This window comes from Magallana gigas, chromosome 10 (genome assembly GCF_963853765.1).
Source record: "Magallana gigas chromosome 10, xbMagGiga1.1, whole genome shotgun sequence".
In the NCBI taxonomy this organism is placed as follows: Eukaryota; Metazoa; Mollusca; class Bivalvia; order Ostreida; family Ostreidae; genus Magallana; species Magallana gigas.
Genome location: NC_088862.1, coordinates 21,289,936 through 21,309,067, shown reverse-complemented (window position 1 = coordinate 21,309,067; position 19,132 = coordinate 21,289,936). Strand labels below are relative to the sequence as shown.

The following is a 19,132-nucleotide window of genomic DNA, read 5'->3' as shown; positions in this document are numbered from 1 at the left end:
AAAACTTCGCACATAAATAGATGATATAGCGCGTGCATTTTTAAACGAGCCGGTTTCGTGTTTGCTTGTTCATTAAGTTGAAGGTCTGAAAAAATACCTAACGTCTTACTGCATAATGTATCTTCGAGAGAAAATTTTATGAATATTAAGGTGTATTTTTATAAACATATATATCTATGCAGCTGATACGTAGAAATTAACAGAACATGTTTATTTGTGTTATCGGAAACGTTTATTTTATGGCGTTGATGCAAGAGTAAACAAGAGATTGCGTTTGGCCGTAAAGGTGTATTGGGGGATATAGTGCGCTCGCTCGCTCGCTCGATCGTCGCATCGTTAAACGAGAGATAGTGGACAACTAATAGTACTACTACAGTATTACATGTATTTCGTTTCTCCTCGCCTCTCTTCGATACCCGGCTTGATGACATATTATCCCGAGTATAATCGTTCCTGAACGCCCCTTTTAATTTGTGCCCGTCTCCAGTCGATGAGAAATCGGAGTGAATCGTCTCAGTTTTCGGAATGGAAAGCCTTGATCCCAGGCGGATAGGGGACACTTCTAAAATTCAGATTCAAGATGGCCCTGGGGATTTCAGCGTCCGAGGGTGTCAGAAACGGACATGCAAGAGGGGGAAGAAAAAAGGCGCCAAATTACTGTGTCTCGCTCTGATCTATGTGGCTTTTGTTGTCTTCAATGTTTTGCACCGGGTATACAACGAAATTAACAAACAGGAAGGAGTTGAATTGGATGAAGTTTTACGGGTAAAAAGAGATGTTATTTCCTATGGCAATGGGACGTCTGAACCAGGTAATGTTTGTTTATATATTATAATTTTCATCAAAACATGGAATATAAAAAACAGAAATTTTCTTGTTTTTAAATATTTTTTTGGGTGGGTAGGGTATTGTTGATAAATTTTGACGTATTGGCACCTGCTTTCTTAAAACCAAGAAAATACAAGCTCATTGTGTATGTAATATTGCATAGAATACTTGTGCATATGGAATTTTTATTAAGGCCAAGTTTGCATGCTCGCGATCATTTCAACTTGATGCTATAAGAAACACATGTCATGACAAACCGAGATGAGACACCTGTCTGTAGAGAAATTCTTTTTTCGGAGCTGCCAATCTGGCTTTGTGATTATACTTCAATAGATATATAGATCATATGGCTATGTTTGTTAAATATATAATGAAACGTGTTAACATGAAACATACAGGATAAAAATAATAATGTTATCGACGATAACCCCTTTTAAATGTGCTGTGTGCGAATTGATAATAAGATTAACCGAGGCAAAGCAAGTTTAGAGAGGATAAAATTGTTAAGTTTTTTTAGTCGATGTAATAGTTAGTCATTTGACAGGAAATTAAGGATTAAAGATAATCTATAGATAATATTTACAGTATTTGAAAATCAAGCTAGATGATAAGTCATTAATGGGACGCTGAGAGAGAGAGAGAGAGAGAGAGAGAGAGAGAGAGAGAGAGAGAGAGAGAGAGAGAAAGGACGGGACATGTAAATCTAAAGATAAACATCTAACAGTCTCAAACGCAGGTTCGCGTCTCGTGACGTCATTGTCCATAATTAAATATAGAAAAGTACTGATAGCAAATCTTATCTCTGAAGCAGGTACACAGTAAATTAAAAGCCGATACCATTAGTTATTTCTCTCTCTCTCTCTCTCTCTGTTCAATATCGTGTACACCTATAGTAAGTTGATATTATATGCTCAAAAATTAAAGTAAAACATGTTTTTGCTCTGTTAATCTCTTTGTCTTAAGTTTTTGGCAGTCCGTCCGTCCGTCCGTCCGTCTGATTTGGTTTTAAGTTAACTCAGACACCGTCGTAAAGGTTAACATTTCAATTTTGACATGTATGACCCAGCCATAAAATGCTTTGCAAATATACTTATACCTTAAAATTGTTTACACATGTCTGTTTGTCTGAATTTAAAATAAATTTTCGATCGGGATGCAATGAATCGGAATTCATCGACATGCGATATACGCCTCTCTGTTCGTAAAATTTCGTTTAATCACCGAAATAATGTGTGTTCAGGATGAATAGGCCCTTTTCGGGGATGCAGGAGGGAGGATTTGTGTTATAATAAATTTATAAATCCATCTTGTTTTATTTCTGTCTGTCGTCTGTTGATGAATTGGAGTACCCGGATGTTGACGTCACTAGAGCCAATGTAATCACATTTCTTCCTTTTATACAATTAACCGATCTATTTGAGGAACAAAACTCAAATATCGACTCTCTTTGATTGAATAAAACTCGAGTTCCCCGTGCCTATAATTTGAGAACAAGCAAGATAATTAGCCTCGTAATGGGTACGGACTTCGTGTCATTGAGGTCAAGGACGCAGTTTTGATTTCCATGTACATACACATGTAATCACTTTTTAATAACGAACCTATCGATTGAAGACCTAGGCTATTTAAGAACAGCCTTTAAGATTCGGCTTTTAACTGCAAAGTAACTGCCTTTGCGTTCTGTGCTTTTACTTGCGCATACAAGAAGATAAAAGCACGAATTACGATCAATTTACAGGGAAATGTTGGGCGTTGGAACATTTTCGATTTTTTGAATGCCTGCTTTAATAAAGTATAATTGTGATGATATTCACCTACAAACCTTCTGCATATTTTCATTAATGTAGTAAAGAATTTGAATGTTTACGTATATAATAAATATAAGCATGATGTATAAGAATTATGTAAGTCATTGAGGCAAAATTTTAGCAATTTTGGGGGGGAAAATATGATATTCAAATGATGTAGATCATTGTATAATGATTATATCTGCATTTTATATGAGTACGAAATAATATCACGTGAATGTACAAGTGTCTGTAACTCCAATTATATAAAGAAAAATATATTATGGAAACATTCTGTTATGATTTTAAATGGATCCTGAAAGTGGGAGAAAGACAAATTCAAAAAAAAAATCTGTCACACAACTGAGTGGCCTCTAATTGCCAAAAAAGGTACTGTGTGCCCCCCCCCCCCCTTTTTTTTGTATCAAACTCTGCTTGCCTTCTTTTTTATTCACGTCAAATGAATCAATGACGCCTTCCATTTGATTGACATACAGAGCACATTTAAGTCATGAATGTACTTAGTCCATGTAGATGTATATAATTATACAGTACCGCGTACTTTTAGCCGAGTTCCACTTCGTATGGAGAATGACTGATTGACACCGTTTTTCTATTATACATGTCACCATAGAAATAAAGGCTTAATTCTTCGTTCCGTCTTCCGGTTCTTTTTGGCTTTGACAACAGATATATAGCATATGTTCAATCAATAGTAACTTATTGTTAGGAGACCTATTTGTACCGCTTTAAGTACACCGAGCTTTAGGGCTGGGTTTAATACCCTACAATTTCATTCATTTTGCGTGCATGTGTGTGTTTTTTTCATAAAGGTATATAATATTTGTTGAATTAAGCTGCCAAGTTTGCAAAAAGGGCGAAACCCGCCGAGATATATGAACATTGGCGTCAACAGTGGAGTCAATTGGATAATCGGTGTTATGTGGAAGCTCATGAATAATTAAAGACTTCTGATAGTGCGGGCACCTCGAGTACCGGTGGCTAATCGCTACGTTTGTGTGTGTCTAGATATTAGAAGAGCAGATGGTGTCAACAATGTTAAACTACTATGCATTCTTTCTTCACCTGAAAACATTAATTAAGGAGGCCGGATGGTCAATGACCTACCAGATATACCTTCAGCTTTTAATTATATATAATATTTTTTGGCCATAAACTGTTATTTAGTAAAGAAAACGTCCAAATATTTTAGTTTAAAAATTGAATGTTTGCCTATATCTCTTTGACGAGCTCTTCTGCTTAAGGAGATTAAAAAAGTCTAAAAAAAAAATGACCATGGCTATTCGGCCCTCTTAAACCGCAATTTATTCTTCACCTTAAAAATTTGACTAAGAGAGGAAATCGATGGGGGTGGAGATGTCGGGGGGGGGGGGGGGGGGGTGGGATGGGAGAAAAAGTTAATGATGTACTGTATGGTAGAATTACCGTGCTTGCATAGCGACATGAAAGATTTGTATTCTTGAAAAACACTACTAGTATTTCCTATACAAGTATTTGTTACCCATTGATCAGCAGACTGAAAAGAATACAAGTAGGGCGGGGGACTAACTGGGGATGGGGAGGGGAGGTGTGGGGTCACCATCCCCTTATGCAATCCCAATATCTCTTTACAAATACATGTCATCTTATTCAAATGTCAACCGATCTGACCGGAAACGAAATCTACACCCCCCCCCCCCCCAATTTCTTCGTGTCGCAAAAAAATAAATAAATATATTTTCATAACCGACTGATATAAAGTCACAATCCATAAAAATTAACTGGGTTTCAGTTTCGTTTCTGTCAATGGGGGATTGAGAGGATAAATAACACATAAATAGAAAATTGTCCTTGTTCAAAGCCTGCTCACAAATGACATATAACCAGGGTTTGTTTTGTAAGGACAATGCAGTTCTGTATTTCAACCAGCGAATCTATATTCGCTAGAATTATGTATTATACATGTTTACATACAATCTTTCCGGTCGATGCATTTTGATAGGAAACAGGATTCATAAAATCATATTATAAAGTATAAAGACTGGTGTACATGATGGAAAACTGTATCTAGCAATTAAACGTCGGGATCATGAAGCATTTTTAGACTTGCAAGTCTAAATTTCAATCATTCATGTAATTCTAATATAGTAATTAAACAACGCTTAAAATGTAACCACCAACGTAATAAAGACATAATTTAGTAGAATTTCATTTTTTGGATGTTTTTAATCATAAGACAATAAAACAGTGTACAAATTTTGACCCAAGTCTAAGACTGCTTCACGATCGCTGGAGCAGGGCTTTGCTTCTTGATATAAAAGACGAAGCCCAGTTAATTCATGATATCTCCGAACTTTGAATAAAAATTAAAAACAATGCGAGTATTTCTATAAAAAATCGATGTTATTTAGAATTTGAAAGAAAATTAAAAAAAAATCTGGATTAATATTTTCATGCAAAAATTTATCTTACAGTTGGATTAATCAGTCCAATTAACAAAAGAGGTTTCAATTTATAACGTTCATTATTATATCTTTCTAAGCATCAAATAAGATCGCTTTAAAACCATATTTAACTTATACACGCACATGAAATAATCATAATATGCATTTGTTTCATGAGGTAGTGGCCTAACAAACAGACAAAATTTCCACTTTTTTTTCATGCCAGTGAAAAATCCTTGTAAAGATATTTCTCTTGTAATTAAAACTCTGTGATTTTTTGTTTAAGTTAAAAAGCAAACACGTTTTGGCGAAGATAGGAATAATTCAATAAAAATTGGCATGCCAGCTGAATTTTCGAAATTTTTACTTTAGTTAAAAATTATCGTAATTAAGACAGTTGTTAGAGTTGATTTCGATTAGACAAAAATCTCTCTCCGGGATTTGACACGCTTCCTTCTCATTCTCTACCATTCAAACAATGGCACATCGTTTTACAAGCATTTTACCTATATATTCATAGTTTGCACTTTTCTGTGTGTTTTTTTTAAAACTGGTTAAGAAGGCAGATTTTTGTGATAATTAGATCATTAACATTCTTTAGTCATAATTTTCTCACTAAAATAACGGTAAAACAATAAACAAATGATGGATTTTGATTACGTTTCTTTTCATAAATGTATATTTTAAGCACGTCAAATTTTGAAGTTTATTTTAATTATTTGAATACACAATTTTTTTTAAAGCAATTAGATTTCCTTTAAAGGTAACCTTTGTATAGTTGAATGAAAATTATATATTTGAATTCTAATCTGAAACTCTCGATTTCTCAAAATACGAAAGAAGTTAAATACAATGTAAAGTTATTTGAATTATGCTATGATATGATACCAACTTTTTATTACTCTCTCTCTCTCTCTCTCTCTCTCTCTCTCTCTCTCTCTCTCTCTCTCTCTCTCTCTCTCTCTCTCTCTCTCTCTCTCTCTCTCTCTCTCTCTCTCCAAACCATCAACACTGTACTTTCGAGAATTATAACAATCAAATAAATTTGATTTTAATGCTGATTCATATATTTTAGTTTATAGCTATAAACCAGCGTAAACTGCTGCAGTTTCCGCTATAAAGAGATCGCACTAAATCACGGTGTAAATAAGTATACAGTTCTCCTCGATTACTGTAATTAGCATAACATATCAATACGAGATTTTTGGTTGAAAAATGGGAAAATAAAAGTATAAGTATAAAAGTATACGCTCAAATCGTGACTATGCTTCTTTAAAATTCATGTAGCATGCATTTTTATCAATAGCTTTAGAAATTTTAATACTACAGTACATGTGAATTATACTTAATAAAACAAGAATTAGTAGTTTCGACAAATCTTGAAGTAGATAAACTGTTAGAAAGATTTTCACCAAATTAAATGAAATAAAAATAAAAATAAAAATGTGTACATTTTGTCTTTCAAATTTCAGGTCTCAGGAGTGAATCGGATCACAAAAACTGCACGACACGCTCTGCAGAAGAATTTCCGGGAAATTTTATGACACTGAAGGAAACTCGGGACGGGGGCGTGTTCGCTCACATCCTGATTGTGCTGTACGTGTTCGGGGCGCTGGCCATTGTGTGCGACGACTATTTCTGTGCATCTCTAGAAATCATTTGTGACGGTAAGCGCCCTGTTGGTCAGATTACGTTTTTTTAATTCTGTTGTGACCATATATTATGTATATAGTACATGCTTGATAAAGGGTTCGTGCTTATGCGTTTATATACAATAATTTTAATTGAGATCCAAGTAATAGTCATGTTTTGGTCCCGCTTTTTATTCATTTTGGTTATTTTGTGCTGATACTATGTGAAATGTACGTTTTCTATGATATACATAAAAATACATGTAGGTTAAAGCGAGTCAGTACAGTGAAAAAGTTTACTTATTTTGTTAAAAAAGATTAAGCGAATGATATTTTATAAGCTGATTTGTTAATTTTGAGTTTACAAAGATTTTTAACTTTTTAACTTTTTTGTATAATATTTCGTTAATCGTCTGAAATTCATGAAATTTTGGGTAACTTTATTTGGGTTCACCGATAAATAAACAATTCGTTACAATTATCCCCCCTTTGTCGTCTACATGTATGTATCCGCTTATACATGTATCCTATTAAAATGTTACATTTACACTGTAACAATACAATGGACATACCTAAAACGTACTTTTTTATGTTTTAGATCAGTGATTTTTTTGATAATTTCTTCCTTGTAAATATGTCTTGTTAAACCACTATATACCATATATACTTTAATTTACAAATCAAAAATACAAATTTACCGAGGGTCTATGAGTGTATTTGCTACATGTAAATACATGTATTAGTGGTTTAGGACATGTTAATCTTTCGTTTAAAAACTTACGTGTGACAACGATATCATTTAAGTCACGAAATTCTAAGCAGCAGATTTATTCATATTCAGCCTTGTACCCGCCATGCATTACCGAGCCAGCACGCATGTACAAAACTTTGAAATTAAGGGGACCGTTATATTCTTCTTCTGGTCACGTGATCGGGATCGGCATCTGTCATTCACTGGTTAACCAAACTATAATATTGCCTGGGATATATTGCGACCGTCAATTAGAAATTGTGGTAGCCAGCGAAATTGTCGTTAGCGGTTTATTATAGTGTAACAGAGCATGAGAGGTCAACGTTGCATTTCCCCAGCCCATGCAAGTGGCCATTTTTTTTACCGGGCTTTCTAATAACAGAATACAAGAAAATATAATAATGTTTTCTTTAAAAAACAAAATGTCGACTAAAGTCACGTTTCCCCAACTCATGCAGTGACCATGATTTTGGTATCTGGGTTTCTTAATACAAAATACAAGAATCTAATAATGTTTTCTTTGAAAAAAAAACCACCAGTCGATACATGTTTACGATATTGGTTGGATTATTATCAGATTTGCTGACGTAAAAAAAATTGATGTACTTGCACAATTTTTTTTATTATTCGACGTATTATATTAATTTTCCCCTTGCACCTGTAATTCATAAGTATGCCAGCATCAATATATTAAATCTAATCAAGTATTTCTTAATAGCAAACTGTCCGTTTAGCAATTATAAACGAAATATTAAGAGTATAATAAAAAAGAGGGTTGGGGTTGGGGGTTGGTTGTTGTTTGAATGTTTGAAACATCAAATCGTGACCAGGATGCGGTTCCTTTTGATGCATGCGTGTGCAGCTCATGCAGAATTACTGCAATATCCTGACTGTTTATTAATTATAAACAAACGGGGCTCACCATGATCACAAGAAAAAAAAACAACACAGAATTGCCTGGGTTAACCAACACCAAGGACCGCCATCCATTCAATGTCAAATTCTGTCGAGTGTTAGCGATGAACTCATAGGATACTTCTGTCTTTTGTTCGATTTTTACTGTTGTTGTTGTTGTTCTTGTTTAACCTTCAAACTTAAAGGACATTTAAATTAAAGACAATTTGGATAATCATTAAAAAGATCTTGAGAGGGCAATTGTTTGTATGCTAATTGAACACGTGCGCGGACTCAGAGAATTTTTTTTTCCAAGGGTGTTAGAGGTCCAAGCGATAATTTTGTTTACGGGGGGGGGGGTTCCAAAGCGGTCTGTTACTGGTAATTTTACTGTATGGATTTTATAAGGCAGGCTTTTCTAGCAGGGTTTTGATCCTCTCCCTACTAGATCCGCGCATGGAATAAATCAGATAATACAAATGTATGGAGATGAATGATATAAATTTGTTTTATAGACAGCAATTAAAAAAAGTCCACAGTTTTCACCATTTTTTAATACTTAAAAGAGCCGACTTCAACTAAGCTGCAGGTCTGTAGCCCCCGGTCTAAAAACAAATTCGGATGGACGATTTTTTTCAGACCAGGAGCTACAGACCTGCAGAACTTGCAAAAGGGAACAATGGTTTGAAAACGGTTGTTGTTATTTTTCTTTAAAATGGAAATGACATGTATTAAAAAACCCACATCGAATCTCATTTTGTAAGACTTTAGAGAGGTCCAATCGCAACTTCTCGGGCCTTTCCGGCAAGCTCGGAAAAACACCTCGAATGTATTACCTAGGCGTCCATGACAACCCCCCTTTTTGTAAAATTTGATATAAATAAAACATATTTTAAGATCTGTTGAGATGTGAGTTAAACTTCATTAAAGTAAACGATATACACTAAAATATAACACAGAAGCGACATACAAGACTGTCTAGCCGATACTTATTTTAATGGGAAGCGACTCCATTTTGTATAAAATTCTAACATCCGGTGATGTTAATACATTCGAGGTGTTTTTCCGAGCTTGCCGGAAAGGCCCGAGAAGTTGCGATTGTAGAGAGGTCCCCACCTGCAATTGACGGCGAAAGGGAATGAGATGTACGAAAGTGCATTATGTAAAAAAAAAATATCCTTGTATACTTGCACACTTATATGGAGTTGAATATACTGAAAAGGTACATGTATATCGCGTGTCTACGAATTACAGGTTGCAAAATTGATTGTTGAGAACTGATTTTAAATCATTGATATTTCCTCTTCATTTCCAGAACTCAGTTTACAGGAAGATGTTGCGGGTGCTACATTCATGGCGGCCGGAAGTTCCGCCCCAGAATTCTTCACGGCCTTAATAGGTATCTATGAATATTCATAAGCTGATTTTAAATATTCAGTACACGATTTCTAACCTTGGGTTGTTTCGAAGATTTTAAAAGATCAATATTTCAAAATATTGATTATCAAAAGTCATAAAAAGTATGTTAAGAATGTTCATGTGAATAAAGAATGGAATTGGACTCTTACTTAAAGAAAATAATATGGATGCATGTGCATCGCTTGATAGCCCCGTTTTAAAATTTTCAATATTCACAATATTTGGATTTATAAATCATCTAAAAATTCTTTTAAACATAGTAAAATATTGTAAAAACCTCTTTTAGAACTCATGGTCTACATATCATAGTTATTGGGGGTTTAATGGGTTTTTTCCCGAAAGGAAGTACGTCATATTTTAATATGGAGGAATCCAGACCTCCTTAATTGGATAAATCTTATTACATGTACATGTAGGTGCAAGAATATGTTGTTATGTAGACATCAGTGTCATATTATATAAAGAGTGGATCTGTTTCAAACATACTTTATGCGTCAGCATATTTTGAATGATCTTTCGTGTCCCAGTTTCCGATGAATCGATCACCTTATGTCATCGTCGCCATTATACCATTATTACAGAAAAATCATCACTTCTTCTGGCTTCCACCGCATTACAATGGCAGGACAGAGCCAGCAAATGATTACGCGGATCCGAAATAACTTACCTAATTACACAATTTTACATCAAGGATTGATAGATTATCTAATGGAATTATAGATTTGTTCTCCCCTTTTATTGCGCGGCATACGACATTACAACTGTCCATTTTTTCGATTCCATTTTCACTCTCATACCATGACGTCAAAAAGACCTTACTTGATGGCGAATTAGGATCTATTTTTGATTTTTAATTTCATTTCTGATATTAGTGTCTTTGGTACTCGTCCATTCTCACGTTTCTGAAATAAACGGAACATTTTTAAAAGCTTTCTCCTTCTTAATCCCGTTTTATCTCGCAGCCTAGCTGTTCATTGCGCTGTATCATAGTATCAGACTTCAAATGATAAGAAAAAAATCCAATACTGCTACAATGAGAGGTCAAAATATTCAAGCTAACCATTAGTAATTTTTTTTTATATATCACCATCAACACAACTTGTATCACGAATGATATAATCTAGATATTAAGCTAGATTCCAATGATGTGAAGTTATCATAAAATACCTTGCAACTAAAGTTCCTGACAATAAAGGCATATAGGGACAACATACGAAACGAATGGTTTTAGAACTATGAACTTATATATATTTTGATTTTTAAAAAGAATCCCAGTTCGGATCTGAACGATTAAACAAAAAGCTACAACGTTTGCTAAAATACATGTATACATCAAATACGAACTGTAATCATTTTTGTTAAATTAGTCTATTAACTGAGTTGCCTTCACCAATGGCATCATGCAAATATTCATGCTCAGAAAAATTAGGACAACGCAACCGGAAATGTTCTCATTATGAAGAAAATTCAGTTTTAAAATATATTAGAATCATTGTCTTGCCGTCTCAAGACAATAATGTAATATTCAGTTTTTCGGAAATTGATGAGGTTTTCTTTTTTCGTCCGATTGCGACAAACGGGCATTTGACCCAATTAAGATATAATAAGGTCAGTCAATCGGTCGGACGAGCGGGAATGAGACAAGTGCCTTTAAGCCGTCTGAACTTCCTCTGTCACAGCCTGAATATCCTCTGTCGCAGCTGTCTGAACTTCCTCTGTTGCTGTTTTACAGGTGTCTTTATCGCCGAGAGCGACGTGGGAGTGGGGACCATTGTTGGATCAGCCGTCTTCAACATCCTGTTCATTGTGGGGGTGTGCGGGCTGTTTGCAGGAATGGTGAGTTTTTCCTTTTCTGGAAAAAAAGAAGAATTCACTCACGAACACTGATTTATTGCAGTGCGATCTATCATAGCTGTGAGCTTTATACTGAAGTACTCTGCAACTGTTCTGTACTAAACTTGGTTAGAAATGCAAAAACAGTGAGATTTCCCATCACTCTTTGAGGAAATTCATCACAAAATGCAAAACACATTTTTTTTTGTCAGTGAAAATTCAACGTTGAATTTAAGTAGTTTGAGATTGCCGACTGCCTGCAGGATTTCCTTGAATTGTTATTAGTTTGACAGGAATCCCAACCGTTAAAGGACGATCATCATCAATATGAGTCTCATTTTGTCATTTACGGCTGTGGTTTTTCATTGTTTAACTGATTTAACTGATTGGCCAAGAATTGATTTGATTTCAATTCAACTCAATTAGAGCCCCCCCCCCCTCCGAACCCCCACCCGAAAAAACGAAAAAAAATAAATAACAGAAACCCCCCCCCCCCCCCCCAAAAAAAAAACATACAAAGCCAATAAATAATTAAACAAAAAACAAACGATGTACATAAAAAGACAAATAGAACATAAATTAACAGTAAGCTTGTGATACAATTACATGTACGATTACTTCGGTTCTGGAAATGCTAAACCCAATTGCATGATGATTTTTTTTTTTTTAAAATCAACAACAACAAAAAGCAAAAATAACACAACGGAATTACTGTAATGAATCAGCTAAAGATAAGATAGAACTACTTGTACATGCACAACATTAATCTTACTGCAGACAAGGGGTTTATACAGAGTGCTCGCATTAGATATACGGGTTTTTGATGAAATTCATTTGTTTCAACTGTAGCAGTAAATGCAATAATATACAGCATAAGGTAACATGCGCGGATCCAGAACATTTTCCGGAGGGTGTAATTTTTGAAATTTTATTTTGCCGCAAAAAACAATGATAATTTCTCCTCTGTAACTTGCATTCTTCATCTTTCTTGCTACGTTTTGTCCCTAGTAATTTGTGTTGATGAGTACAATTTGTCTTTCAATTTTAAAACATGAAGTTATTTGGAATTGCTTTTTTTCTCAACATCAAATACAACTAGGTCCATTCGGCAATTGTTCGATCAAAGCAGAAAATACCAACCTGAACAATTAAAATGATATATTGAGAATAATGTACATTAATTCTATGAAACGGCCCCATTAACCGTTTTTTTATGTGCAAATGAAAGTTAAAGCAAAAGTGAGAAATAAAATTAATGCTCTTTTGATATCCGCAGCAGAGTATGTGTGAAATGGTTTGTGATTTTACAAGTACCCTATTTCAATGTAGTATGCATGGTATGGCGATCGTACTTTTAAAAAATATATCAAATAAACTCAAAATGGGGAAAATGCAAATCAAAAAATTCAGTTGAAAACATATGTACTATCATGCTCAGATGACGCGTTCTTTTACATCCAGCAAACTTAATTAAAATAATCAAATTTGTTATAATTAAACGACTACTCATGTTCATGAATAATGTTGTATCCTCCTTTTACATCATCAATTTAAAAACAGTTGATGTACATGTAACGACGAAAAGACGAATGCCAATATATTATTCATTAAAACTGTTCACACTTTGCAAAAGTAATGTCCTTTGTAAAAAAAAAAAAACCCGGAAGATTTAAAGCAATATGAGCTGTAATTTTTAGAATTTTATTTTGCCGCAAAAAAAAGTCTGCATGTAACTTAAACTTTTATGAAAAATAAGATTTGAAAAAATCATGAATTTTTGTGAGAAGAAATTTATTTCTCCTCTAAGGAATATAAAGCAGATCAATTTTTTGTACAGGATGACTATAATTCAATTTTTCTTCAATTACGGCTTCTTAACGGCTTTTCCCACAAAAATTTGGCTGACAGAAATTTAAAAATCATGATATTTGTTGTCATTTTAGTAGAAAATAATATTTTCGTAAAAAAATTTCAGCTCGAAAATTGCAGCTCATATTGCTTTACGTACTATTTTAGATATAACATTATTTGACATTAAAAACCCGTTTCCAACTTGTATTTTGATTGCCCTGCGATACCCAAACACCGAAGAAAACTAAAAAATTAAAGAGAATTCATCACAAGACGTTTAAGTCCTTTTTAGTTGACCCCGAAAAGGTAAACTACTCAGTTCACTTTTTGCAGACCATATCGACATAAAAACAGTTTCATTTTTCTTGCATTGACACCCGATGAAGTACATGTTTAAAAGAGGCATTATTTTCCAATCATCTGCGTTGAATAATATACCTTTTTTAATTTAAGTTTAATTAAACCAGAGTTATCTGCTGCTAGCATTCGATTTATTACTTTTAGAACTTTTTAAATAAAACGTTCTACGGCCTACTTCGATGAGAAACTTCTCCAATTTATAGGGCAGATACATGTAGCACAAATCCATGCGAATAACATGGGATGGGTGAGGGAGTGTACAGAAGGGGGGGGGGGGGGGGTTATCACCAGGTGTGTTATTGACCCAGAATAGTTAATCCTTCTTTGTATTAGCGTTTATTATTAAATTTTTTATTCATTAATTCATTATCAAAGTCTTTTACGGCAGTATTGTCAAACAAAGCCAGGGATTACTTTGTTTGAACTGCGGATTACAAGTATGGGAAAAGAACCCTCTCAGCCTCTTCAGAACACGTTGATACCGAGGCTTTTATTATATAGTTCGGGTCAGGGACTTCTACATGCATATCGATAACCGATAGATTCTGTCATGTAAGGCAAACAGCCGATCAATTAAAACGGTTTGCTTTTGGAGTAATACGGCAACTTATTGAGTCGGTTTTTTTTATATGTCAATACAGCTTTTATATGCTGGGGACCAGAAATTAGTTCCACCAGTGTTTGACTTGTTCAACTTCTGTCGCTGAGTTCTATCGATGATCCTAGAGAATCTCATAGAATATAATGTCTTCGAATCGTTTTTTTTTCTTCTCTTAAAGAGAGAGAGAGAGAGAGAGAGAGAGAGAGAGAGAGAGAGAGAGAGAGAGAGAGAGAGAGAGCACTTGAGATGTGTGTCTGTTGGCTTATACGATTAGATGTAAGGTAAGATTATGAAATACGAGTTCATTTACATGCATATACAAAATTAAAAAAAACAGAGAATATTATATAATATTTTTGAAGGAAAAAATATGTGAAAACAAATCAATAGTCATCATATTCAGGAACATCATTGACAGTTGCCCCACCCTGTTAATGCTTGTATCTCCGTACTTCCAAACCTCTTTAAACCGATGTTTTTCCTCGTAAAACAATTGCTTGTGTCAGTGAAAAAGACAGGATATTAACATACTTCATAAGAACATAATTATCAGTTTTTAAGCAAGACGTTGGGAGTCCATAGGCTTCTTAGTTTCTATTGCGTGGTACAGTCTAAAAACTAGCTGACCCAGTGAACTAGTTCTCCAATACAAAGCACAAAATTATCTTAAATAAGCCTACTGGATAATAATAATAAAAAAAGCCTGCCGGAAAAAAAATATTAACATAGTAACACAGAGCCAAATACGAAAACGGGATAAATTTGTTGCTAATTTTCATTGTAAATCATCCTCTTCTGTATTTTTTTTTAATGAAACTTAAACTCTTTTCCCGAAAAAGCAACCACTTATAGCTAATTAACGCTGTAATTACAACCAGGAGTCATATATACGAAAGTTACGAAACAGAATGATAGCGGCTAGCAATGATGATATATTGACTAAATGAAAATCTGCCGCTAAGAGTCATAGCAAAAAGATGGCACTTGTTGATGTCAAAACGTACTGAAAGAAAATAACGAATAGTCAATCGATGAATCGATGTTGAATTGCAACAGACAAGATCGCATTGAATGAACATAGACACGATTACTGCTCAAAATAACTAAACTTCAATCTTTTCCTTTTCAATGTCTAGAATGGCTAACATTTGAATGTCAGAAGTCAAGATGAAAGTAACACAGTTTGTAAGTCTTTGTTTTGGAAACAACGATTGTGCAATGGTACATGTACAGTGTATTTTTTTTTTTGCAATTAGTACATGTATACTGTAAAGTCATATCTTAAACAAATGACTTATTACCAACAAAAAAAACTGTGTCATTGTGTTAATAAAACATTTTATAAACACTGAAAAGCAAGAATTAATTTATGAATTGTTTACCAATATAACAAAAATATGTAAACAAAAACAAGTCTAAGCTTTATTTACAAAACAAAGCATTCTGAACTGTATCTCGCTTGTAGCATAAAACATTCATATTTTGGTGAAGAACATTAAATATGGGAAACTTTTAAAGAACATTTCAGCTCAAGGCGTGTCTAAATCCTGTGATTGTTTCAATGGTTCTGATTTGGGATGAGAAGATGTCGTGCATGCAATTTTTTTTAAAATTATACGTATTTATCATCATTAAAGCAACTGCAAATTGTTTTATTTAAGATATAAACAAAAACGATTAAAAAAAAAACAACTCTTTTTTACACACCATACGTGTAGATGCATTCATCAAACTCTTGAAAATTCGTTGAACTCTTCTGTGACCGGAGATAGAAAAAGTGCTTAATTTATAAGTTGTACATGTGAGTCCCATTATTCTTCAAATCCATGTTGTTATCATTGCTCATATCGCTACCTACGTCAGCGCACGCGTTCTAAAAATAAATAAAATATAAAACATGTCTTGGCCACCCGTCGTGGGTTTAATGCAGAATCTTCTAACATTGATGCACTTGCATTTCATCTCGCATCAGCCCCCACAGCTAGAAAGATTTAAATCAAGCACTCAACGTTTTGAATGTGTTTCATTTTCACAAAATGGCCCAATCTGAGAGTCTTGTTTTAAACACTGCTTGCATTGTCGTGCTTTTGGATTAGGATAATGCAATTATTGCTGCAAGGTGTTGATGTGTGTTTATCTCTGGCGGAGATATACCAATGTCGATTAATCACATATGAGCCGATAAAAGCGCCCCCTATAATCGGTACAGTTGTGCCTGTATCGTTGATAGAGCCAGACTCGAGATATACAATTCAGAGATAGACTTCAAGTTCAGGGCGAAGCTTGAAAAAAAGAAGGATTATGACATCTATTGACATAAGAGTAATAAAACCCAGTAACCTCGACAAAAAAGTGCCTTTTAAAGAGCTATAATATCTGAACTCAATTTTTATACAATCATTGATCCCTCAATCGATGCGCAATTTAATTTTTGGTTGTAGTTTTTGTTTTCTGAGTTTTTTGTTTTCAGTTTTTGCTGCGTAATACTTGAGTCTTAGATAATTTTAAACCTCCAGCTAAAAAAAAACCAGATATCAGATAATTTTGCACAAAAGCAACTGAAGTCTTAATTTTCTCTCATGATAAAGAAAACCACAGGGAGAAAACTTTTTAAAGAACCAAAGCGGATGATGTTTTGTTATTTGAAGTAAAAAAAGAAAAAAGGCGTCTCGTGTTGTTTATTAATAAGCTACTTCTATAACTTAAACACTTTAACACTTTTAGGCTTTTTAAAAATAAAAAATGTCAGGAACTATTTTAGAAACAGATCGAAAGATGATGCTTCAAACAATTCTCTCTCAATACTTTTCCCTACATTGCAATATGGAATAATTATACCATTTGTATGGAATAACACATTATATGATAGCGAATTAATGTTAAAAATATAAGTACATGTATCATACTTTATACACTGACTCTTATGCCTCGAGTAAATTATAACGCATAAAAGTGTGTATTTTGAGGTTGTCTAGCTCAGTTTCAACAAGAGTACGTGTCATTATACATGTGTAACCCACTGTACCGGTATATGCATGTACATGAAAATCGCCTTAAAGTTTACCTACTTTATAGGACGAGATACTTGCATATTTCAAAAGTTTTCAATACTTTATCTTTGTCTTAGAACCTACAAATCATAAAAGTTACACACTGTGATTTGTTGATTGTATTTTTTTTAAAATATAAAATGCACTTAGTTGCAGACTCATCTAACTACCCAAAAGTACCCTGAAATAAGTGCACTGTGTATTGAGTAACCTTAATAACAATTGTCTGACACCCTTTCTGTCTATGTCTCTGCAATTTGTCGAATAAAAAAAACAACCTGATAACAATCGCTTGTGTTAAACCAGGTGATCTACTTAAATATACTATATATCATATATAGGTACACATATTTACCTGTCTGATGATAACAATCAAGGACTATTATAGGTTATACAGATAAACAGAGAGGGAATGATTAATTCAGGTGCATGAACTAGATTACTTTAAACTATGATGGTATATTTATACTGTGTGTGAATTTTGTCCAGTGTGGTGATTTTATCCAATAGTGGGTCATCTCTCCACGTTTTTGTTGACTTAAATCGGTTTGATTTCTTTCAAACCTTTTATAGACTATGACAAAAATATGGAGCTCAGACGCATTTTATAAAAGAAAATGCATTGAAATTCTAAATATGACACTATTTTGGTGATTTTGACACACATACGCCAGTTTAAATCAACCTATTCCGAGTATTTAACATATTTAAGGTTTATAAATCAATGTTATGGTAAAAATACATTGTTTTAAATAATTTAGATAAAAAAAATATAAAATTTGTTGATAATTTAATTTTATAGTATCATATCTATCCTCATATAGGCAGATTACACGCCTTATTCACCCATCGTCTTTGAAAATGTTTAAAAAAAGTTTTAAACCAGACTGAGAACAGTTAAATGCAGCAGTGTTGAACACTACGGCTGAGACGATGCTGTGTTACTCATTGCTTCAGCCTTCAACAGCTGTTGTAAGTTTCAGACAAACAACAGATGTTTTCTTGATAACTCCATGTTTCCATGTGATAGATATATACCCCCCCCCCCACCTCACTGTTCCATGTTATACAGAGCTATGGAAGATTTTTATCTCATTAATGTTAATTACTGAGATCATTTAAAAAAACCTCGAATTACTGATTTAAAAAATGACGTGCTTACAAGGAATCCCTTTTTGATTTTATAGTTGATATAAGAAAACCTTTTAGAATAATTAATCGGTATTTATGGGTATCAATTTTCGTGATTAATTTTAGTGAAATTCATTTGACGTTTTCAAGGAAACGTGTATTCGTGGACAATGGGTTTTATCAATGATATGTGACGTCACACATCGTGTCAACAACGAGATCCATCGGCGCTGTCTTAAATAAAATTAATGAAAGTGTTAATTTGATAGTGATACATGTACAGTTAATATCAACTGAATCCAGTTCCGATTAAATGAAGTTGCGTTATAGAGGGAGGATGAAAAAAATAAATACATAGTTCTGTCATTATAACAACAAGTCAAATTTGAGGACTGGGCGCTTTTTTTTTGTGAAATTAACTAGTTTGAAAAATACATAATAATAATAATGATGCTATACAATCAAGCTTTGTTGAGTGATTGCGTCGTTCCCACAGATAAAAAAAGGTTGATTCCTGTTTTAAATGTTTATAGAGCGAGAATGCACTTCAGT

At 33.8% G+C, this 19,132-nt stretch overlaps 1 protein-coding gene across 2 annotated transcripts in view; it reads left to right on the top strand.

Moving 5' to 3' along the window:
- The window catches only part of LOC105320645 (sodium/potassium/calcium exchanger 5), a 31,524-nt gene continuing 12,392 nt past the window's right edge, over positions 1-19,132 (top strand). Inside the window, exons 1-4 of one of the 2 annotated variants that reach the window (XM_034453678.2) lie at positions 1-811; positions 6,532-6,726; positions 9,651-9,734; positions 11,487-11,590. In XM_034453678.2, the coding sequence (XP_034309569.2) occupies positions 526-811; positions 6,532-6,726; positions 9,651-9,734; positions 11,487-11,590 (669 nt within the window). In that variant the 5' untranslated portion in view covers positions 1-525. The remainder of the gene's footprint in view (positions 812-6,531; positions 6,727-9,650; positions 9,735-11,486; positions 11,591-19,132) is intronic. The other variant, XM_034453677.2, reaches the window with a different exon arrangement.